Raw genomic sequence first — 19,320 nt, forward strand, 5'->3', positions numbered from 1 at the left:
GCAAACTAGGCCAAGGAAATCAGCAAGGATATGGAAGATTTGAACATTATCAGCTAACTTGACCTAACCGATATTTGTACACCACTCCACCCAACGGCAGTATATATAGTTCTTTCAAGTACAGTGAAACATTTACCAAGACAGACCATTATTCCAGACCACAAATCTCAGTAAAAATCATAACAGCATTTTCTCTAACCCCAAAATTAAATCGGACAACAAAATTATCTCAGGAAAATCCTCCAAAATTCAGAAACTCAGTAACCCATTTATTCTAAATAATCCATGCAAAGAAGAAATCAAAAGAAAAATCAAAATATTTTGAATTGATACAACTACCATATGACCCACTCCTAGGTATGAAAGCATACATCCATACAAAGATTTGTACTTGAATGTTCATAGTTTTATTTGTAATGACCAAAAACTGCGAACAACCCAAATGTACAAGAGGTGAATGGATCAGCAAACTGGTATATCCACACAGTGGAATACTACCCACCAGTAAAAAAGAAACTACTGATACATCCAACAATATCAATAAATTTCAAAATATGCTAAGTGAAATGAGCCAGACATATTGTATGATTCTATTTAGTATAAAATTCTAGAAAATGCTAACTAATGTACAGTGATAGATAGCAGATTGGTGGTTGCCTTGGCATGGAAGAGGACAGCAAGGGGTAGGGGACAGCTGGGAGGAATTACCAAGTGCCATAAGGAAACCTGGGGGTAATGGCTATTTTCCTGATCTTAATTATGGTGATGGCTTTTCATATATGCATATGTAAAAGTATCAAATTGGACACCTTAAACATGCAATTTATAGTATATCAATTATATTTTGGTAAAGCTTTAAAAAAACCCTACAATTAAGTTTACATATGAGAAGGATTATACGATGCCATACATGATAGATACAACATCTAAAAATACAACTGGTTTTCTAGAATCAGTACTGGAATTTGCATCTAAATGTTTTTGACTTGATTCTAAATGAGAGGAAATGCTGAAATGGAGATGGGAAAGACAGGACTGGATTTGAATCCCAGCCCCATCACTTATTTCTGGCTAGGCCTTCGGGGTACTTCCTTCACCTCTAAACTTTAGTTTCCTTGTTAGTAAAAAGTCGGATGATACCCCTTGGGTGGGCTGAAGTTTAGCTGTAGTGTATGTAAAGGACCTAGCACAATACCTGCCATAGACAGTAGTTGTTTAATAAATACAATCCTGTTACCTAATCTGTTTGGTCATGTATTAGCTACATGGTACAGTAAGTGACTTTCTGCCAAAGCAATGCAAATTCAGAATCCTAACCACAAAATCTGGCTGCTGTAAAGCAGCAGATCTTTATTTGGAATCTCAAGTTCTAAATTCCTCAGAGGTTACTCTGCTCTTCCCTGGAAAATGAAAGTAGCAATGGAAGAAGGTGACAAAGTACAGAAAATCTGTTCGTATAAGCTCTGCTGGTCAATCTGGTTGGAAATGGTAAGAAAAGTTTCCACTGTCAGCATTTACTAGTATCTTGAAGGAAATCTCCAAGATTAACAGCCCAGCCTCTCCTTATGGCCTATACAAACCACAAGGCCTACTTTCAGAAAGCTGAGAACACCATTCAGTACAGGCACAGTTCTCTCTGTCACCCATTTTAAACCTGTGAAGGAGATTGGACTCCTGATTTCAGAGGCTGGAGAAAGACAAAGCACTTCCTGAGACCATGGTAACAAGTCTGAGTGACAGCAGTCCCAGGCCCACCCCTGCCCAATGCAGCTTTCACCAGGCCAGAGTAGCCTTGAAACCCACACCTCTGAATCCAGGGTCATCTTCTTACCTGAGTCTAGGTGAGTTTTTCTAGCTCTCTTCAATTTTCCAAGTGGTTTATACTTTGGCTCAGTACTTTGGGAAGATCGGCATAAAGGCTTTAAGCTGAAACGAATATGAACATTATATTTTTCCTGTTGGGAAAGCTACTGGAATGTAAGCATACTTTATAGAGATTATAAAAACTTGGCCAGGGGAAAATCATGTAACTACTTTTAAAAACCAAAGAGCCATGTTTAATAATTAAAAAACCACTTCACTATAATTAAGTGGTAAATATGAGCACTTAAATACAACCTGGTACATAGCTATCTAATTGTAGGATTAAGGGGCGCCGGGGTGGCTCAGTCGGTTAAGCGTCCGACTTCGGCTCAGGTCACGATCTCGCGGTATGTGGGTTCGGGCCCCGCATCGGGCTCTGTGCTGACAGCTCAGAGCCTGGAGCCTGCTTTGGATTCTGTGTCTCCCTCTCTCTCTGACCCTCCCCCGTTCATGCTCTGTCTCTCTCTGTCAAAAATAAATAAAAGTTAAAAAAAAAATTAAAATAATAATAATAATAATTGTAGGATTAAGGGAAAGCAAAACCCATGTATTTGCTCTTGCTTTGCAGAAAAGCAGTTCCCTATTCTGCAAGATTATTAAGTACTACAGGACACCTGACATTCAGGGAATACAGTATGGCTAGCTGATTACTCTCACCTGTTTAATGAGGTTGACTTATCTCATACAAAATCTCATAAATTTGATCTCTTCACTCTAGAGTTTGGAAGCTAAGGCACAGTGATGATAAAATACAAGAGTGTGTAAATACAGCCTGCCCTTTCTCTTGAGGGCCTCAATGCCAACTGTGCCCTTATGCCAGACTCCCAGCAGCCTTTAGGATTATCTATAACATACCCACTGGAAGAAAGCCATCATGCTCCCAACCAGACACGTATTTACAGCCATCTTATGTCCTGGCCCCTGTTCTCAGACCCGAAACTATCCTCTGCATCCATCGTGTTCAACGACACAAGTTCCACAAGTAGCAATTACTCACATTTCTACAACTTTATCCATAGTTGTGCCTATTGGAATGACATTGGGATACACATTCACAGGACAGATGTAGCTCAAGAAATCTTTAACCTAGAAGAAGGAAAATAAAATGGATCGATTATCTCTGCGGTGAGAAATGTGGGTATTATGGATGCAAACAAAAGGGAGGCCAGGAGAAAGAGAAGAACTTTCTCATGGTGTGGTTCTCACTACTAGCTGCACATGGGGATCACCTGGGGGCCTCTATTAGAGGAGAAAGAAATCTCCAACTCTGAGACCCCATGCCCAAAAGTCCTTTTGATACTGAGCTACAGTGGGGCCTGGGATTCAGGATATTGAAATGTTCTTCAGGTGATTCTGTTCCACAGAAAGGACTAAGAATCACTGACTAATGGAACTCAAAGAGTCTCTATTTCTTTAAAGTGCATTAGTCTCCTTGTCTAAGAAAGTCACCCATAATTAACAAATTCCCTTCAAGTAAATTAGAATTAAGTGGAGTATTTAGTACACACAAAAAAGCAAGGTCTTCGAATTACATTTCTTTTCTCCAACAAATAAAATAAGAAAATTACATCTTCCAGGATGCTTGATTTGTTGTAATGTTTTTCTCTAGAGGACAACTACATGCAGAAATTTCATGAATAGCTTGATTTTCTGCAAAGCTCAGAATGCTCGACAGAGAAACTCTGCCGCTATTCCTCAAAACAACTCTATAACCCAGACAAGTTTCAGCTTTGTAATTTATTAGATCTTGGTGACCTTGTGATCTTGGTTAAGTTACTGAAAGTCTCTAAGTGTTAGGGTCTTCATCTAGAAGTATAAATGAGATAACGCATGTCGAGTGCTTGGTCTGTTACCAAGCTGGCATTTATTTAACATTCAATGAAATTATCCATTACAGGGGCGCTTGGGTGGGTCAGTCAGTTGAGTGTCCAACTTCAGCTCAGGTCGTGATCTCGCAGCCTGTGGGTTCGAGCCCCGCGTCAGGCTCTGTGCTGACAGCTCAGAGCCTGGAGCCTGCTTCCTATTCTGTGTCTCCTGCCTCTGCCCCTCCCCAGCTCGTGCTCTGTCTCTCTCTCTCTCTCTCTCAAAAACATATGAACATTAAAAAAAAAAAAAAAAAAAAAACTCTGAAAGCACATTAAAAAAAAATTGTCCATTAAAAAAATTATAATGACAACACAAAGGTTTTTTATTCCCTTCTGCAAATGGGGAGACTGAGTTCTAAGTAATCATTAGAACCCAACTTTTTTTTTTATTTAAAAAATTTTAATGTTTATTTTTGAGAGAGAGAGAGCTGGAGTGGGGCAGAGAGAGAGGGAGACACAGAATCCAAAGCAGGCTCCAGGCTCTGAGCTGTCAGCACATACCCATAACCGTGAGATTGTGACCTAAGCTGAAGTCAGACACTTAGCTGACTGAGCCACTCAGGCACCCCATAACAACTTTTTCAAATAAAGAACCAAATCAAAAGAGGTAGGAATCTAGGAATTATCAATAACTCCGTATTAAAATAAAGTGGCTACCTTACTGAAAACAGGAGAGGAAAACAAGACCCATTCATTCTTCAGATAGATTTCATAAGCAAATTCTCCTGCACTTTCAGAGCAGGCATGCAAACAAACTATTATTTACCAGCCCACAACTTTTACGATTTGTATAATTAATTCAAAGCTGAGGCTAGCAGAAATCTCAGGCTTGTCAAGGCAACAGGGATAAAGAAAGTAATGTCAACCTATACCAGAAATGATTCACTTCTACTTAGAAATGAAGTGGCCACAGGAGACAAGAGACACCCACCAGAGAGCCACCGTTTGTCACTTGTACAAGCTGATGTCGTCACATCAGATGCCTGCCTTAAAACCATTCACAAACACAGTCCATTCTCATTACCTGCAGGGGTTATGTTCTCTAGGTCTAGAATTAGCAAACACTAGGGGCACCTGGGTGGCTCAGTTGGTTAAGCATCCAACTTCCGCTCAGGTCATGATCTGCCAGTTCATGGGTTTGAGCCCTACATTGGGCTCTGTGCTGACAGTGCAGAGCCTGCTTGGGATTCTCACCCTGTCTCTCTGCCTCTCTCTCTCCCTGCCCCCTTTCTCTCTCAAAATAAATAAACAAACTTAAAAAACATTAGAATTAGCAAACACTGAACCACGCTCCTGAGGAAAAGACAAGGTTCCAGTGGACCTCTAGTCACAGTGTCTCTGTGAGCATCAGTGCATCACCTTGTTTTCTGTGGGTTTCTGTTTAAAGACACCTACTTAATTCGTACTGTTGATTCATTACTATTGAACTCATACCCAACAGCACCATAACTCCTGTCTGTAAAAGCTTACCAAACACACGTATTTTCTCCATAAGGCCCACCCTTGCCTCTGTGCATGCTTAGGAACGCTACACAGCACCCCAGCCCCACACTTAGGGGCTGTTCTAAACAGGAAGTCCCCAGCAGAAAGCACAGAAGTGTGTTCAACACAGCGCTAAACCGACTGCAAAAGGACACCTGTCAGCCCTGAGCTGAGCAGAGAGGGTAAGTACCACCCAATTCCGAAATTGGCAATATGCATGTCGTTAACCCCTTTCCCACCATTCTGCTAGGCATGTCTGCAAACAGCCATGCAGTGCTGTGACTATTATTTTGGGGTCACAAATTTTAGTGAACAGGTGAACCTGGAAATAATCCACAAATAAGGAGAATCAGCTGTATTTAGACAACAAAACTGACAGGAAATGATCCTTAAATCTATTTATGTTTATAAATCTAATTCAGCATGATCTATACTTAGGATATAGGCCTATGAATAGAGTTTTCGGGAAAGCAGGTCTCCTCCCCACCGCAGAGCTCAAAGCGACCCTCCGCTGTGTGTGATCACTGGTGCTGACCCAGGGGGAGTGGGGAGGGGAGAGGGCGTTCAGCCACTTCGTGTCTGCTTACACACCAGGGAAATATCTCCTTATTGGAACGTAATTGCATCAAATCCCAGGAAAGCTTATGTTTCCCAACTTGGGTGCTAACTACACCGAAGGAGTGAAAGGGGCCAGATGTAACCCTGAGTGAGAAGTAAGGCCTACACTCTTCACCAACGAGACGCCTGCCCCGTGGCTGAGACAGCAAGGATACCAGCCATTGAAGGATGGACAGGAAGGGACCCAGATGCTGAGCCCGATGCCAGCCAAAGACAGATCCCCAGGAGGGGACTCTGACAACAACATGAGATTTCAGGATAAAATGGGGGAAGAACACATTAACTAAAATCTATCATCACAGTGAATTCCTTCCAAGCTGCTCTTGGATAGCCTATTTGCATCTGAAAGGTAAGGTCAGATATTTCATAGACGCCCCTGTGATGTTTTGATAATATGCTAGTCATTTACAGTACTATGGCTGACTTGATAAGAATGCCACTACCTGGAGCTCTGGAAGAATCCACCTGTACAAATCATTAACACATCCACGGCTCACTGCTGCAGTGCTGTAACCACATATCCCAAATACAAAAATAATAGTTACCAGGGAAATCAATTTTTTTTAAATTTCTTTTTTACATTTATTTATTTTTTGAGAGACAGAGAGAGACAGAGCACAAGATGGGGAGGGGCAGAGAGAGAAGGAGACACAGAATCCGAAGCAGGCTCCAGGCTCCGAGCTGTCAGCACAGAGCCTCACGCGGGGCTCGAACCCACAAACCGTGAAATCATGACTCAAGCCAAAGTCGGAGCTTAACCAACTGAGCCACCGAGGAGCCCCCAGGGAAATCAATTTTTAAGTGCTGCAATGGTCAAACTAAAATTATGTGTGACTTAAAGTGTCATTCAAAGTCTGCTTTTATATACCTTTTTTTTCCTGACACATACACAAAATTACTAAAACTCAGCACTTAGAAGATGCTAGCATTTACTTTGGAAGTGCGTGAGGAGTTTGCAAATAAATCACATGTATCAACTTCCACTGTAGTAGGTCAATTTCCTATATAAAGAGGATCCTAACAAAACCATTTAATAGGCCTTCTTCAATTGAGTCATTCTAATACAGTATACATCCTTCTTAAGGACGAGGTTTTTATCTCAATCACTTTGATTCTTCCGCAATTGCTGAATGTTCAGGACTATTTTTTAAATAGCTTTCCAGCGCAAATTTTAGAAGAGACCAAAACTCCGGACAGCACCTTAAGGCCACCCATCATGGTTTTATCTATAGTGCTCCTTCGGATAAGCTTTATACATCCTCTTAAAAAAACAACAATAAAATTTTAAAATTAAAAAGGATTTATGATCCTCTCATGACGACTGAAAACAATTGAAGTGGGGAAGTTAAAATACATGCAGGAAGCAAGACAGGAAGAAAACCTTAATCATACGAATTCTTCTGTGTTTAGGCTGAAAACAGGTGCTAATAGCAATTTCCTTTGTGCTTGGTAAACACAGCTCATCTACTGAGATATCTTCCCTAAATTTCCTTCAGAAAAGCCACAACAAATCTTAAGCAACAGAAAAAGAGATCCCTCTGGCAGCCAAGGGGTTAGACTGCTGCCATCCAACATGAATGCCACCGAAGTAGTTGGCAATGGGGTTCTGAGTATGTGGGATCCTCTTACCTCACTGTAGGAAGAGTGAAAAGAAAAACAAGCTCTGTATGAACTCTCTCCAGTCCTAAAAGGAAAGGAAAACACAAAATTTAGAGGTCTTTTATCAAAACTAAGCTACGTTTTAAATTTCATGCCTTCCCATCTTCTGCTATTCCGGTATGAAATCACCCTATAATCAAGGGTTTCTCCCTGGGACAAGAGGGACCTCTTTCCAGAAACATAAAGGTTTGTGGACATTGTGAATACCCAATATTAAGGAAGTGTTGCTACAATATGCTGATCATTATGCCCCTCAGCTCCACCAAGGGCTTCTAGTTCCCCACAATGTCAACTCACTCCCAAGTGAGGCCAAACAAGATGCCTTCACTCTCGAGCCACCCAACTGGAGCAGACCTCAGGAAATTTAGACAGGAGACAGGTTTTGGAAGCGGAACCTCTTTAGCGTTTAAATTTCAGAAGTTATTTTCCACAATTATAATACATCCCCCTCTTTGGGTTAGGCTAGATTTGCATTTAAACTAAAATAAAGCACATAATTTGCTTCAAAAGCAAGGTTTCTCTCAAAAGACCTATGACGTTGCTTTCTTACCTCACAATTACATTTGTTTTTCTGGTCCTTTCTCCAAACCACATAGTGGATGGCTTAATGCTGATTGTGTGGAGTGGAATTCTATTTTTGGAAATATTTCCACAGGGTAATTTATTCCAATGAAAATATTCTTCTGCCTAAAAAGATTTCAAAAACCGAAAAACAGTTCCACATTTTCAACAAATCTGTTTGTGGGCAGGGTCTCAAAAACAAATGCTGTGATAAGTTTAGAGACATGAAATAAAAAAGCAGACATGAGGAGATAATCAGATAATTCCAAATTTAGAAACATTCTGCGGAACTGGCCTGGACTCTTCAAAAATGTCAATGTCCTGAAAGAAAAACAAAATGTGGGAGATTTGATCTACACTTGAGACTAATGAGGCCACAGTAACCACAACGCACATTGTGACCTTCACCAGGGGTGCCCGGCTCCCCCTCCATACACTAAAAACAGGACACTACTATACAACTGGGGGAACTGTGAATACAGGCTACCGATCATCCAATTTTTTCAAAATACAGTTAGAGAATAAAGCAAAAAAAAAAAAAAAAGCTGAAAGACAATGGGACTATTTTCCCAAAGACATCACGTTTAGACAGGGGTCCTGCAAAACCATTAGCACTCAGTGCAGAGCAAATGTCATCAAGGGCCTTTGGTGCATGTGCTGAAGAGGAGGAGGGCTGCAGGGGTGCACCAGGGCTCTGCGAGCCGTGAGCAGTACTCCCGAGGCCGTGTGACCTAAGAACGAAGCCGCTAGAAGGAGTGTTTCAAGGCAGGTAGCCATGCGGGAAGTGGCAGGAGTGACCGTTGCCAATTTAGCTACTTCATGGGATGCAAGAAAACTCAGAGCAAAGAGAAATATGCCAATTTACAGGACTTGTAAGGACCAGAGGCTACAAGTCCAACAGAAAAGGGACAAAACGGGGGCATCTGGGTGGCTCAGTCAGTTAAGTGCCTGATTGTTGATTTCAGCTCAAGTCATTATCTCATGGTTCGTGAGTCTGAGCCCTGCATCGGGCTCTGCTCTGACAATGTGGAGTCTCTCCTCTCAATCTCGCTCCCCGTGCACTCTCAAAAAATAAATAAATAAACTTAAAAAAAAAAAAAGGGACAAAATAGTTGCTATTCTGTATGTACATGACTTTGACCCATCCGTAAATTCAATGAGTATGTGTGTGTGTGTGTAGACACACAAACAAAAGAATGAAACTGATGACTCGAGTTCTAATATGCAGCTTACCAATTATCAAAATAATCTCTTACCTTGTAGCTATCCTACAGTGGTCTGAAGTAGAATATTCCATGCTGTAGATAAGAATTCTTTCTTTTTTTTTTACATTATGCTTTACTTTAGGGCTGATCAAGTTTACGTTAGGTTTTCGGGTGACGGAGCCAATGTTACTACCACAATGAGTATTTAAGTATATAAATGCAGTGTTTACTAAAATAAAAATTATTCAGCATCTGAATGCTCAGATATTTGAAATCTTAGGGGAAAATTATGATGATGCAAACCCCAGCTTCTGAAGATCATGATTTAATATTTGCGATGCTGAATGACTATATAAAATGAAATGAAACAAAATGTTGAGGGCAAATCCAAAATTTAATACCTGACATTTAATAATAGAAGGGCTTTTAATAAATGAAGGGAGTTCTAGGGCGGCATTCAAAAATAAATAACAAAAATGGGAATGCAAGCTGGTGTAGCCACTCTGGAAAACAGTTTGGAGGTTCCTCAAAAAACTAAAAATAGAACTACCCTATGACCCAGCAATTGCACTACTGGGCATTTACCCATGGATACAGGTGTGCTGTTTCACAGGGACACATGCACCCCCTTGTTTATAGCAGCACTATCGACAATAGCCAAAGTATGGAAACAGCCCAAATGTCCATCCAAGGATGAATGGATAAAGAAGATGTAGTGTGTGTGTGTGTGTGTGTGTGTGTGTGTGTGTGTGTGTGTGTACACATACATACACACAATGGAGTATTACTCGGCAATCAAAAAGAATGAAATCTTGCCATTTGCAACTACGTGGAACTGGAGGGTATTATGCTAAGTGAAATTAGTCAGAGACAGACAAAAATCATATGACTTCACTCATATGAGGACTTTAGGAGACAAAACAGATGAACATAAGGGAAGGGAAAGAAAAATAATATAAAAACAGGGAGGGGGACAAAACAGAAGAGACTCATAAATATGGAGAACAAACTGAGGGTTACGGGAGGGATTGTGGGAGGGGAGATGGGCTAAATGGTTAAGGAGCACTAAGGAATCTACTCCTGAAATCGTTGTTGCACTATATGCTAATTTGGATGTAAATTTTAAAAAATAAAAAAAATTTTTTAAAATAACAAAAATAAATAACAAATGAGTTGCAAAGACCTAGAAATGCTCATTTGAAATTGGACTAGTAAGAGATAAAACTATTTCAAAATCTGAAGCAAAGTTATATCTAGCTATTTATCTCAAATGAGTAGAAGAAAAATAGTTTACAAATGTGCACATAGGTCATGAGTCTCAAACATATATCGTAATGGATTATAAATGTTTTCTTAACTCATAAGCACTAACATATTAATTTCATGATAAATACATTAGTCACTACATAACTCATTACAAATAAATATGTATCAAATGTACATGGATATATTTCATTAAGAACCCTGGGGGTCTGGGGGCGCCCAGGTGGCTTAATTGGTTAAGCATCCGACTTCAGCTCAGGTCATGATCTCACAGTTTGTGAGTTCGAGCCCCGCATCAGGCTCTGTGCTGACAGCTCAGAGCCTGGAGCCTGCTTCAGATTCTGTGTCTCCCTCTCTGCCCCTCTCCTGCTCCCACTCTGTCTCTCTCTCTCTCTCTCAAAAATAAATAAACATTATTAAAAAAAAAAACACAAGAACCCTGGGGGTCTGTGTCTATTTGCTAACGTGGTTCACGGCAAGGAGCACTGGAATGTCTCAGTGCACGGCCTCAGGCTAACGCCGTCGGATCTCTGCCTCAGTTTTCACATGTGTAAACTGAAGAGCCTAGAAAATGGGATTTCAGGGGTGCCTTCTGGACCTAAAATTCTGCTTTTCATGCATCACACCAACAATAAGAACACAGTTTATACTCTGTACCTTCGGATGGCGACAGGCATGGATCTGAGTATTCCGGTCTGTTGTGAGGTGATGAAGAATGTCGGGCATGTTCCTAAACATGTCTAATTTGTCCACGTGAACCTGAGGAAAATAACACAGATGAGCATGTTGTTCGAGTTGTAGTTTCTATAAAGAAGGTGTTCAAGGCTAATTACGGCAAATTATCCACTTAGCGAACTCTCTCTTCTTTCTTGAAACCTAGTTTTTGGCTATTTCAGTGCACCCTGGTATCCTGTCAGGACGTCAACGAAGTACAAACATCATATTCGCACCAGTCAGCCTTAGCGCCTATTCGTGGTGGTAATAAAAAATTCTGGACGCCCAATTGGTGGGCTTTATTGAATCACACTGATGCAACTGACCCCGAACAACACAGGGGTCGGGGCGCCAGCCCCCACAGTCAAAAATCCACATACCTTTCTATTCCCCAAAAACGTAACTACTAACAGCTGACTGTTGAGCAGAAGCCTTACCAGTAACATAAACTGTCCATTAGCACATATTTCGTGTATGTATCACATACCATACTCTTACAATAAAGCAAGCTAGAGAAAAGAAAACGTTATTCAGAAAATTGTAAGAAAGAGAAAATACACTTAGAGTACCGCACTGTATTTTTCTATCGAAGTATAGTTGACACACAACGTTACGTTAGTTTCTGGCGTACAATGTAAGTGCTTAGACAACTCTGTGAGTCTATACATTATACTATGTTCACAAGTACAGCTACCATCTGTCACCATACATTACTGTTTGGGATACAATACTGTATTTACCAAAGAAAACCCACGCATCAATGGACCTGTGCAGTGCAAACTTGTGTTGTTCAAGGTCAACTCTACTGTCCTTCAATCCATCAAGAGTCATTCAAATAATATTTATTGTACGCCTACTATGTGTCAAGCTTTATTCTAAATATCAGGTATATAGCAGTGAACACAGCAGATGAAAACAAGAATCACTGACTTGTGAAGACACGTCCCCCGCATGCCATGGTAAGTAAGGGCAGTTGGTGGGGGGAACACAGCTGGAGTGGGAAGCAGAGACCCGGAAGCCCCTTACCACACGCCCCTTTACTGGATTAACAGGGGGAGGGGCAGATGCAGAAAAAAAAACAAAAAACTTGAGCCACCTGTAGAGTTTTAAGGTAGTCTTTATTGTTTTAAATTGTTAAACCAGTGTGTCTGTTTTTCTTGAAAGACTCTCTTCTACACGTGGGCCTGGGTGGCTCAGTCGGTTAAGCCGACTCTGGATTTCGGCTCAGGTCATAATCTCAGTTTACGAGTTCGAGCCCTGCCTCAGGTTCTGAATGCCGAAAGCGCAGAGCCTGCTTGGGATTCTCTCTCTCCCTCTCTTTTCTTCCCCCACACGCTCTCAAAATAAATAAACATTAAAAAAATTCTCTTCTTCAAAGTAAGTAACATGTACTTCAGTTGATATTAAGACTACAAAATGGCAAAAAAAGTACTCTCATTTTGAAGCCTGATTAACAACAGATTAGGATAATGTCAAATCACTGTGGGTAATTTATACCAAGACAAGTATAAAAAGAATCCAAGCACAATTGCTTACTTATCCTGTGGCCTATTCCGCTCCCTCCCTGTTTACTAATGACTAACAAGAAGTAACAACAAATTTGCTTTTCTGGACTCTCTAAGTAGGAGACTAAACGGGGTAAATTTTGAGATGTATAGACAGAGATACAGAAACTTCGATCCTCAACAAAAATAAAGGGGCCTGAAAAGTTGCCACAGATCATCTCTGAAGCCTCCCTGTTGCCCCTTTTTAAATTCCTGGTATGAAACTATTTCCTTCCCCTACAGAGGGATTAAAGAGCCTAAGAGAGGGCTCACTCCAGGTGACTCTGAGGTCACCAGGTCACCACCAGAGGCTGCTCTCCCCCCTCCCTGGCCACTCCTCAGCCTCCTGACCAGGAGCTTCCTGCCTTCTCTATTTCACATGCACGAAAATGTACGAGACAAATTAGGGACTGAGAAGCAGCTGCCATCTCTGTATTTGGCCGAGACAGGACACGAGGAGACATACGGCAGATGATATAGATAAGTGCGTGCATATACACACAACCTGTTATCGCTGTGATTTTAATTTAAAAAGCCGGGAAGCCTGGGTGGCTCAGTCAGTTAAGGGTCAGACTTCAGCTCCAGTCATGATCTCACGGTTTGTGAGTTTGAGCCCTGCGTCAGGCTCTGTGCTGACAGCTTGGAATCTGGAGCCTGCTTCGGATTCTGTGTTTCCCTCTCTCTGCCCCTCCCCCACCTCAAAAATAAACATTAATCTGAAAGGACACTTTAACACCAAAACAACAGGAAGGACAGTCTCAGAATGAAAGCAAATCCTTCCCAAAATGGAGAACTGGCAACTTTACACCAATGTATTTGGACAGAAGGACCTAAGGAAGGACAAACTTAAGGAAAGAAGGACTAAGGGAGTCAAGACTTATGGAGGAAGTGAGGGAGGAATGTTTTAAATCTCAAATGCAGAAAAGCTAGATCTTTTTCATTTTACCGAATTACTCTGTGTATAATTAAGTTCCGGGCACACGTTTGCCAGCTGGGGGATCCATGTTACGAGGCCCAAACCGAAGTGGAACTTCAGTGTCCAACTAGCCAGGGCGCCTGGGTGGCTCAGTCCGTTAAGCAAATGACTTCGGCTCAGGTCACGATCTCATGGTTTGTGAGTTCGAGCGCCGCACTGGGCTCTGAGCTGACAGTGTGGAGCCTGCTTGGGATCCTCTGTCCCCCTCTGCAACCCCCCCAACCCCCGCTCGTGCTCTTTCTCTCTTCTCTTTCAAAATAAATAAACAAAAAAAAAAAAGTCCAACTAGCTCCAGCACTTTGTTTTATTCAGTCTTTCCCAAACCTCCATCTTCTCTGTGGGGACGAGAGCACCAGCCACGTGCTTGGCAGCCACATTCCCACGCCGGGCTCTGTTGCTCGGTTCCAGAGCCCGGCACACAGAACCACGGGCAAGGGGACAGGCGAAAACTCCCTGCCAGCCTCATCTGACATGGATCCACCCACAGGATTCAGGGCTCTAGGACAGTGGTTTTCACATACCTTGACCGTGACCTCCAGTAAGAAATAGATTTCCCAGTACACACAACAGACATGCATGTAAATGCATGTGTCTGATTCCCTACATAAACTGTCACGAAACAATCACTCTGACTGCAAGCAATACACTCAGATAATTTCTAGTTCGAGATTCTTTCTTTTTTTTTTAATGTTTATTTATTTTTGAGAGAGAGAGACAGATGAGAGCGGGGGAGGGGCAGAGAAAGAGGGGGACAGAATTGGAAGCAGGCTCCAGGCTCTGAGCTGTCAGCACAGAGCCTGATGCGGAGCTCAAACCCACGAACTACGATCACGACCTAAGCCAAAGTTGGACACTTAAGCGACTGAGCCACCTAGGTACTTCCCAAGTTATTTTCAATGCTCGTCACAATCACGAAATTTATTGTGTGACCCACAGTTTTGAAAAAAAATACTTCCTCTGTGGGCTCTTCTCTGCCACCAGGGCTGCCGTGGGCTCCTCCCCTGAGGAGGTGGACAAACAGAGGTGACATCCTACTTCACAGGGGCTTCCAACTTGCGCCACACACGCCCTGTGACGGGCTGCTTCCCTCTGCTACTGGGCTTGGTCTCTGGGGGAGGAGAGGAGAGGCTGGAAGGAACAACAGAAAAGAAAGAGCCGTCACCGTACCTGGATTCCAAATTCCTCGCTCAGGTGGGTGAACAGATACTCATACCCGTAAGCTGCTTTGCAGTTCAGCCACACGACATGGTACGGACTCCGAGTGATCCAGCTGCGAACCAGCTCTAATATTCCGCTCAGACACTCCTCCTGGGCGGGATTTTAAAAGGCATTGGACACTTTTAAGAGCATCGTCGCCCCTTCCATTCCCAACAGTCACAGATATTAAGGCCAACGGGGACAATTATGATCTGACTTGTTATTCTACAAACTTCCTACTAAAAATAATGGCCACGGTCCAGTCACCACCCTACTTCTCCAAGGAGACTTACTCGACTAGGAATCTGGTAAAATTTCGGATCACAGAAAGTAGTATCTAGGTATACACTTTGGATGTCTTTCACTCTGGAAAAACAGCAACAGCAACAATTCGTATTAACCATCCACTGTGAAATAAAATATACGTAAACTTTAAACTCTCAGTTGTTTTATAGGGTGTCCCATTCCACTTGGAATTTTTCTGTTAAATCAACTTTGTTGGGAAATGATTGCCACACAATAAAATACACAGATTTTATACATAAGGTTCAATGAATGTTGACAAGGTCACATAAGTACTACCCCAATCAACACACAGAATGTTGCCATCATCCCACCCGAAGAAGAAAAACTTGCTTTACCGTGACACATAATAAACTATGATTTCTAATGGAAACAAAGGCTTGCATTTGGGGGGTGGGAGGAGGAGGAATACGACTTTGCAGACTGTTCGGTCATTCAAGGATTACGTGAAGCCCAGTACCTGCCCCCAGAATGCAGGAGCTCCATTCTGGCAGCTTCCCCCTGTGCCAATCGGAAGTCTCCCGTGTACAAGACCGTTCCATTATTGCCCTGAAATAAAAACCTGAGAAAGAAATACATCCTGGTGACTTCTAAGTCTCATACAGAATCCTAATAAAGCAAATAAACACTAAATCCATAGCAAATGTTTCCTGCCACACATAGCCACCTCCGATACAGGGTTAATGGGATGTCAGTAGCTCTAAACCACACCAGGCACTCAGCGGCCACCTTTCCCCTGGGGTAGGAAAAAAGCACATACTGGAATACTACTGCAGTGGCAATAGAAATCCCCTGAAATATGTTAGCCCTCTCAACTACAGGAGATCATTCCTGCACACAGAGAGACAAATCCATGTGATAGGAAAATGCAAAGTCAATGGAGAAATGGCCATTGAAGACTTCCATTATAAGAAAGCCACATTTCAAACTCGATCTTTGCTTCAGTCCCCCAAGTTCAATTTGGAAACGAAGACTAAAGAAATCGCCATCTACATTTTAAAGAAGTCAAGAAATCTCCCTGCACATACTATTTTCTGGACCCTAAAGATTCATTTACATAAATACAACACACATCTACGTAAAATAAAATGGTGAAGTAGATGAGCCCCCTTACATAACTGATCCTGGACAATGACCAGCTGGTAAGAGAGTCACAACAATCTCTTCCTTCTAAAAAGAAAATAAAGAAAAAATAATAATAACAGAAGTTAGTGTTAGGACCCAGCCTAAAAAAGCCCTCCTTAACAGAATATATTCAAGTAGCGCTCAAGAACGTGGTATGCCTTTTCTCATTTCCTCGTGCACCAAATCCTGGACACAAGGGGAATCGTTGCCCACAAAGTGACAGTTAAACATACAGTGATTGGATGACCCAGCAATTCCACTCTCAAGTACACACACGAGAGAAATGAAAACTTACACCCACATGAAAACCCACGCACAAATGTTCACAGCAGTACTATCCTTACTGGCCAAAGACTAGTAAGAGCCTGAATATTGATCAACCGATGAGTAAATAAACCAAATGTGGTCTATCCACACAGTGGAGTCTTATCTGACCACAAAAAGAGACGAAATACTGATACATACCACAACATGGGTCAACCCTGAAACCATCATGCAAAGTGAAAGGCGTGAGTCACACGAGACCACAAGACCACACATTGTACGATTCCACTCATATGAAATGTTCAGATTAGACAAATCCAACAGACGGAGAGTAGGGGTTGCCATGGGCTGGGGGAGGGAGAAATGGGGAATGACTGCTAATGGGGACAGGGATTCCTTTCTAAAATTGATTGGGGTGATGAATACACAACTCTGTGAATACACTGAAAGCCAGTGACAGGGGCACCTGTGTGGCTCAGTTGGTTAGGGGTCCGACTCTTGATTTTGGCTTCGATCATGATCTCATGGTTTGTGGGATCAAGCCCGGCATCCAGCTCTGTGCTGACAGTGTGGTGCCCGCTTGGGATTCTCTCTCTTCCTCCCTCTCTGCCCCTCCCCCACTCGCTATCTCTCTCAAAATAAATAAACTTAAAAAAAAAAAAAGTAATAAACTTCTATCTTCTTTTAAAAAAAAGCCAGTGAGGGACGCCTGGGTGGCTCAGTCGGTTAAGCAGCCGACTTCGGCTCAGGTCATGATCTCGCGGTCCGTGAGTTCGAGCCCCGCATCGGGCTCTGTGCTGACAGCTCAGAGCCTGGAGCCTGTTTCCGATTCTGTGTCTCCCTCTCTCTGACCCTCCCCCGTTCATGCTCTGTCTCTGTCTCAAAAATAAATAAACGTTAAAAAAAAAAAAAAAAAAGCCAGTGAATCGGATGGTATATGATATCTCAATAAATTGTATGGTATATTACATCTCAATAAAGCTATTATTAAACTAAAAAAAAAAAGGAAATAGAAAACACCTGATGTAGCCTGGCCCCCGGTCACCACTGTCCAGTGTACTGTCCTATTTGGGCAGAGCTCTGGACACACCGGCTTGCTATCAGAAGTCTACCATCATTTGCTCTGGTGGCCCCTTTAAAGCACGGTCCTGTGCTGAGTGCTGGAGACACAATACGCAAAGCCACAGCGCACAAGACGACCAGAGTGGGACGGCGAGACTCTGCTCAACGAGAGCTGCCTGCTGTCCCGTGCCCAGTTTTGAGAAAGCCTCTCACCCACAGGAGTGGCGAGGCAGTGAGGCAATTAGAGGAGTCTCGGAAAAGTGACAGTCAACCGAGTTGTTAGGAACCTTCAGGCTTTCCTTCTTCCCTCCTTTCAGCCCGAGAAAGGAAACAAATCTTGGTGACTTCTAAGTCTCATAGGGTCGTCCCTCGGGCAACAATTCAACGAGGACTACTTTCCAGGCCCCATCTCCTCCAGAGAGGAAATGTGAAAAGTAAGCCCCTGCCTGGTGGTAGTCACACAACAGACACCCTATAGAGTTCCATGTGTGAACAAAGCAGTTATACCCAGACCATGGAATGAATATTAATTAGAGTTGTCACAAAAGAGGAAAATACCTCCCAGCCCCAGGAATAATTTGAAGTAAAAAAATAAATAAATAAAAGTGTGGTGTCTGGGTGGCCCAGTCAGTTAAGTTACGACTCTTTTTTTTTTTTTTTTGAATTGTTTTAATGTTTATTTATTTTTTGAGAGAGAGACAGAGAGCAAGCGGGGCAGGGTAGAAAGAGAGAGGCAGAGAGAGAATCCCAAGCAGGCTCCGCATTTTCAGCACAGAGCCTGATGCAGGGCTTGAACCCATGAATCTAGAGACCATGACCTCAGCCAAAACCAAGAGTCAAACGCTTAACCAACTGAGCTACCCAGGCGCCCCAAAGCGTTGACTCTTGATTTCAGCTCAGGTCATGATCTTGTAGTTTGTGGGACTGAGTACCGCGTTGGGCTCGGTGACAGAGTGGGTGCCTGTTTGGGATTCTGTCTCTCTCTCTGCCTCCCCCACATGCATGTCAATAAACAAATAAACAGTACATCTGCAGTCGTGCTTATTATTAAAACAATACATTCACAACACAAAAGTACCTGCTTCTAAATTTAAGGACAAAGAAATACATTAGATCCACCTGGACAGGGTCTCTTTCTTAAATAACAAAATGAGTCAAAAAAAAAAAAAAATCAAACTATACATAAATTTGCTACAAAAGCATTAAGCACCATTTTATATCCTGAATATTATGATCAACTTAATAAACGTGACCATGACATCACGTAGAGATACCAACAGCTGGAGTCTTCACCATTAGCAGGTACTACTAGAAAGGAGCGAATCGGACACAAGTCATGTCCAAACCTTTGGATGGAGAAGATAAAAAGATCACAAATTTTCCCCCTACAAACTCATTCAATTGCTGTAATTTTTACTTATAGTTAAATGAACATTCAAAATCACAGAAGAAGATAATCATTTTAGCACTCAATAATAATTTTTTTTAATTGTATTTAATCTATACTTACCTCACCTGATGCTTCATCGACTAACGATATCTGGGTAGGAGTTTCAATTTCAATTGATATCTATTAAAATAAGAGATCACACAGACATCATACTAAGTATTTTCACAGT

The 19,320-nt window shown here is 42.1% G+C and overlaps 1 protein-coding gene across 6 annotated transcripts in view; it reads right to left on the reverse strand.

The window, feature by feature from the left end:
- The window catches only part of DCLRE1C (DNA cross-link repair 1C), a 47,020-nt gene that overhangs the window by 8,246 nt on the left and 19,454 nt on the right, over positions 1-19,320 (reverse strand). For 3 of the 6 annotated variants that reach the window (XM_049624638.1, XM_049624636.1, XM_049624637.1), the window contains exons 2-10: positions 19,212-19,271; positions 15,711-15,812; positions 15,241-15,313; positions 14,918-15,058; positions 11,174-11,275; positions 8,038-8,174; positions 7,458-7,512; positions 2,861-2,949; positions 1,832-1,926 (exon numbers count right to left, since the gene is read on the reverse strand). In XM_049624638.1, the coding sequence (XP_049480595.1) occupies positions 1,832-1,926; positions 2,861-2,949; positions 7,458-7,512; positions 8,038-8,174; positions 11,174-11,275; positions 14,918-15,058; positions 15,241-15,313; positions 15,711-15,812; positions 19,212-19,228 (811 nt within the window). In that variant the 5' untranslated portion in view covers positions 19,229-19,271. Of the gene's footprint in view, positions 1-1,831; positions 1,927-2,860; positions 2,950-7,457; positions 7,513-8,037; positions 8,175-11,173; positions 11,276-14,917; positions 15,059-15,240; positions 15,314-15,710; positions 15,813-16,364; positions 16,421-19,211; positions 19,272-19,320 lie in introns of all 6 variants that reach the window. The other 3 variants (XM_049624632.1, XM_049624634.1, XM_049624635.1) reach the window with 2 other exon arrangements.

The sequence above is a fragment of the Panthera uncia genome, chromosome B4 (genome assembly GCF_023721935.1).
Source record: "Panthera uncia isolate 11264 chromosome B4, Puncia_PCG_1.0, whole genome shotgun sequence".
NCBI lineage: Eukaryota > Metazoa > Chordata > Mammalia > Carnivora > Felidae > Panthera > Panthera uncia.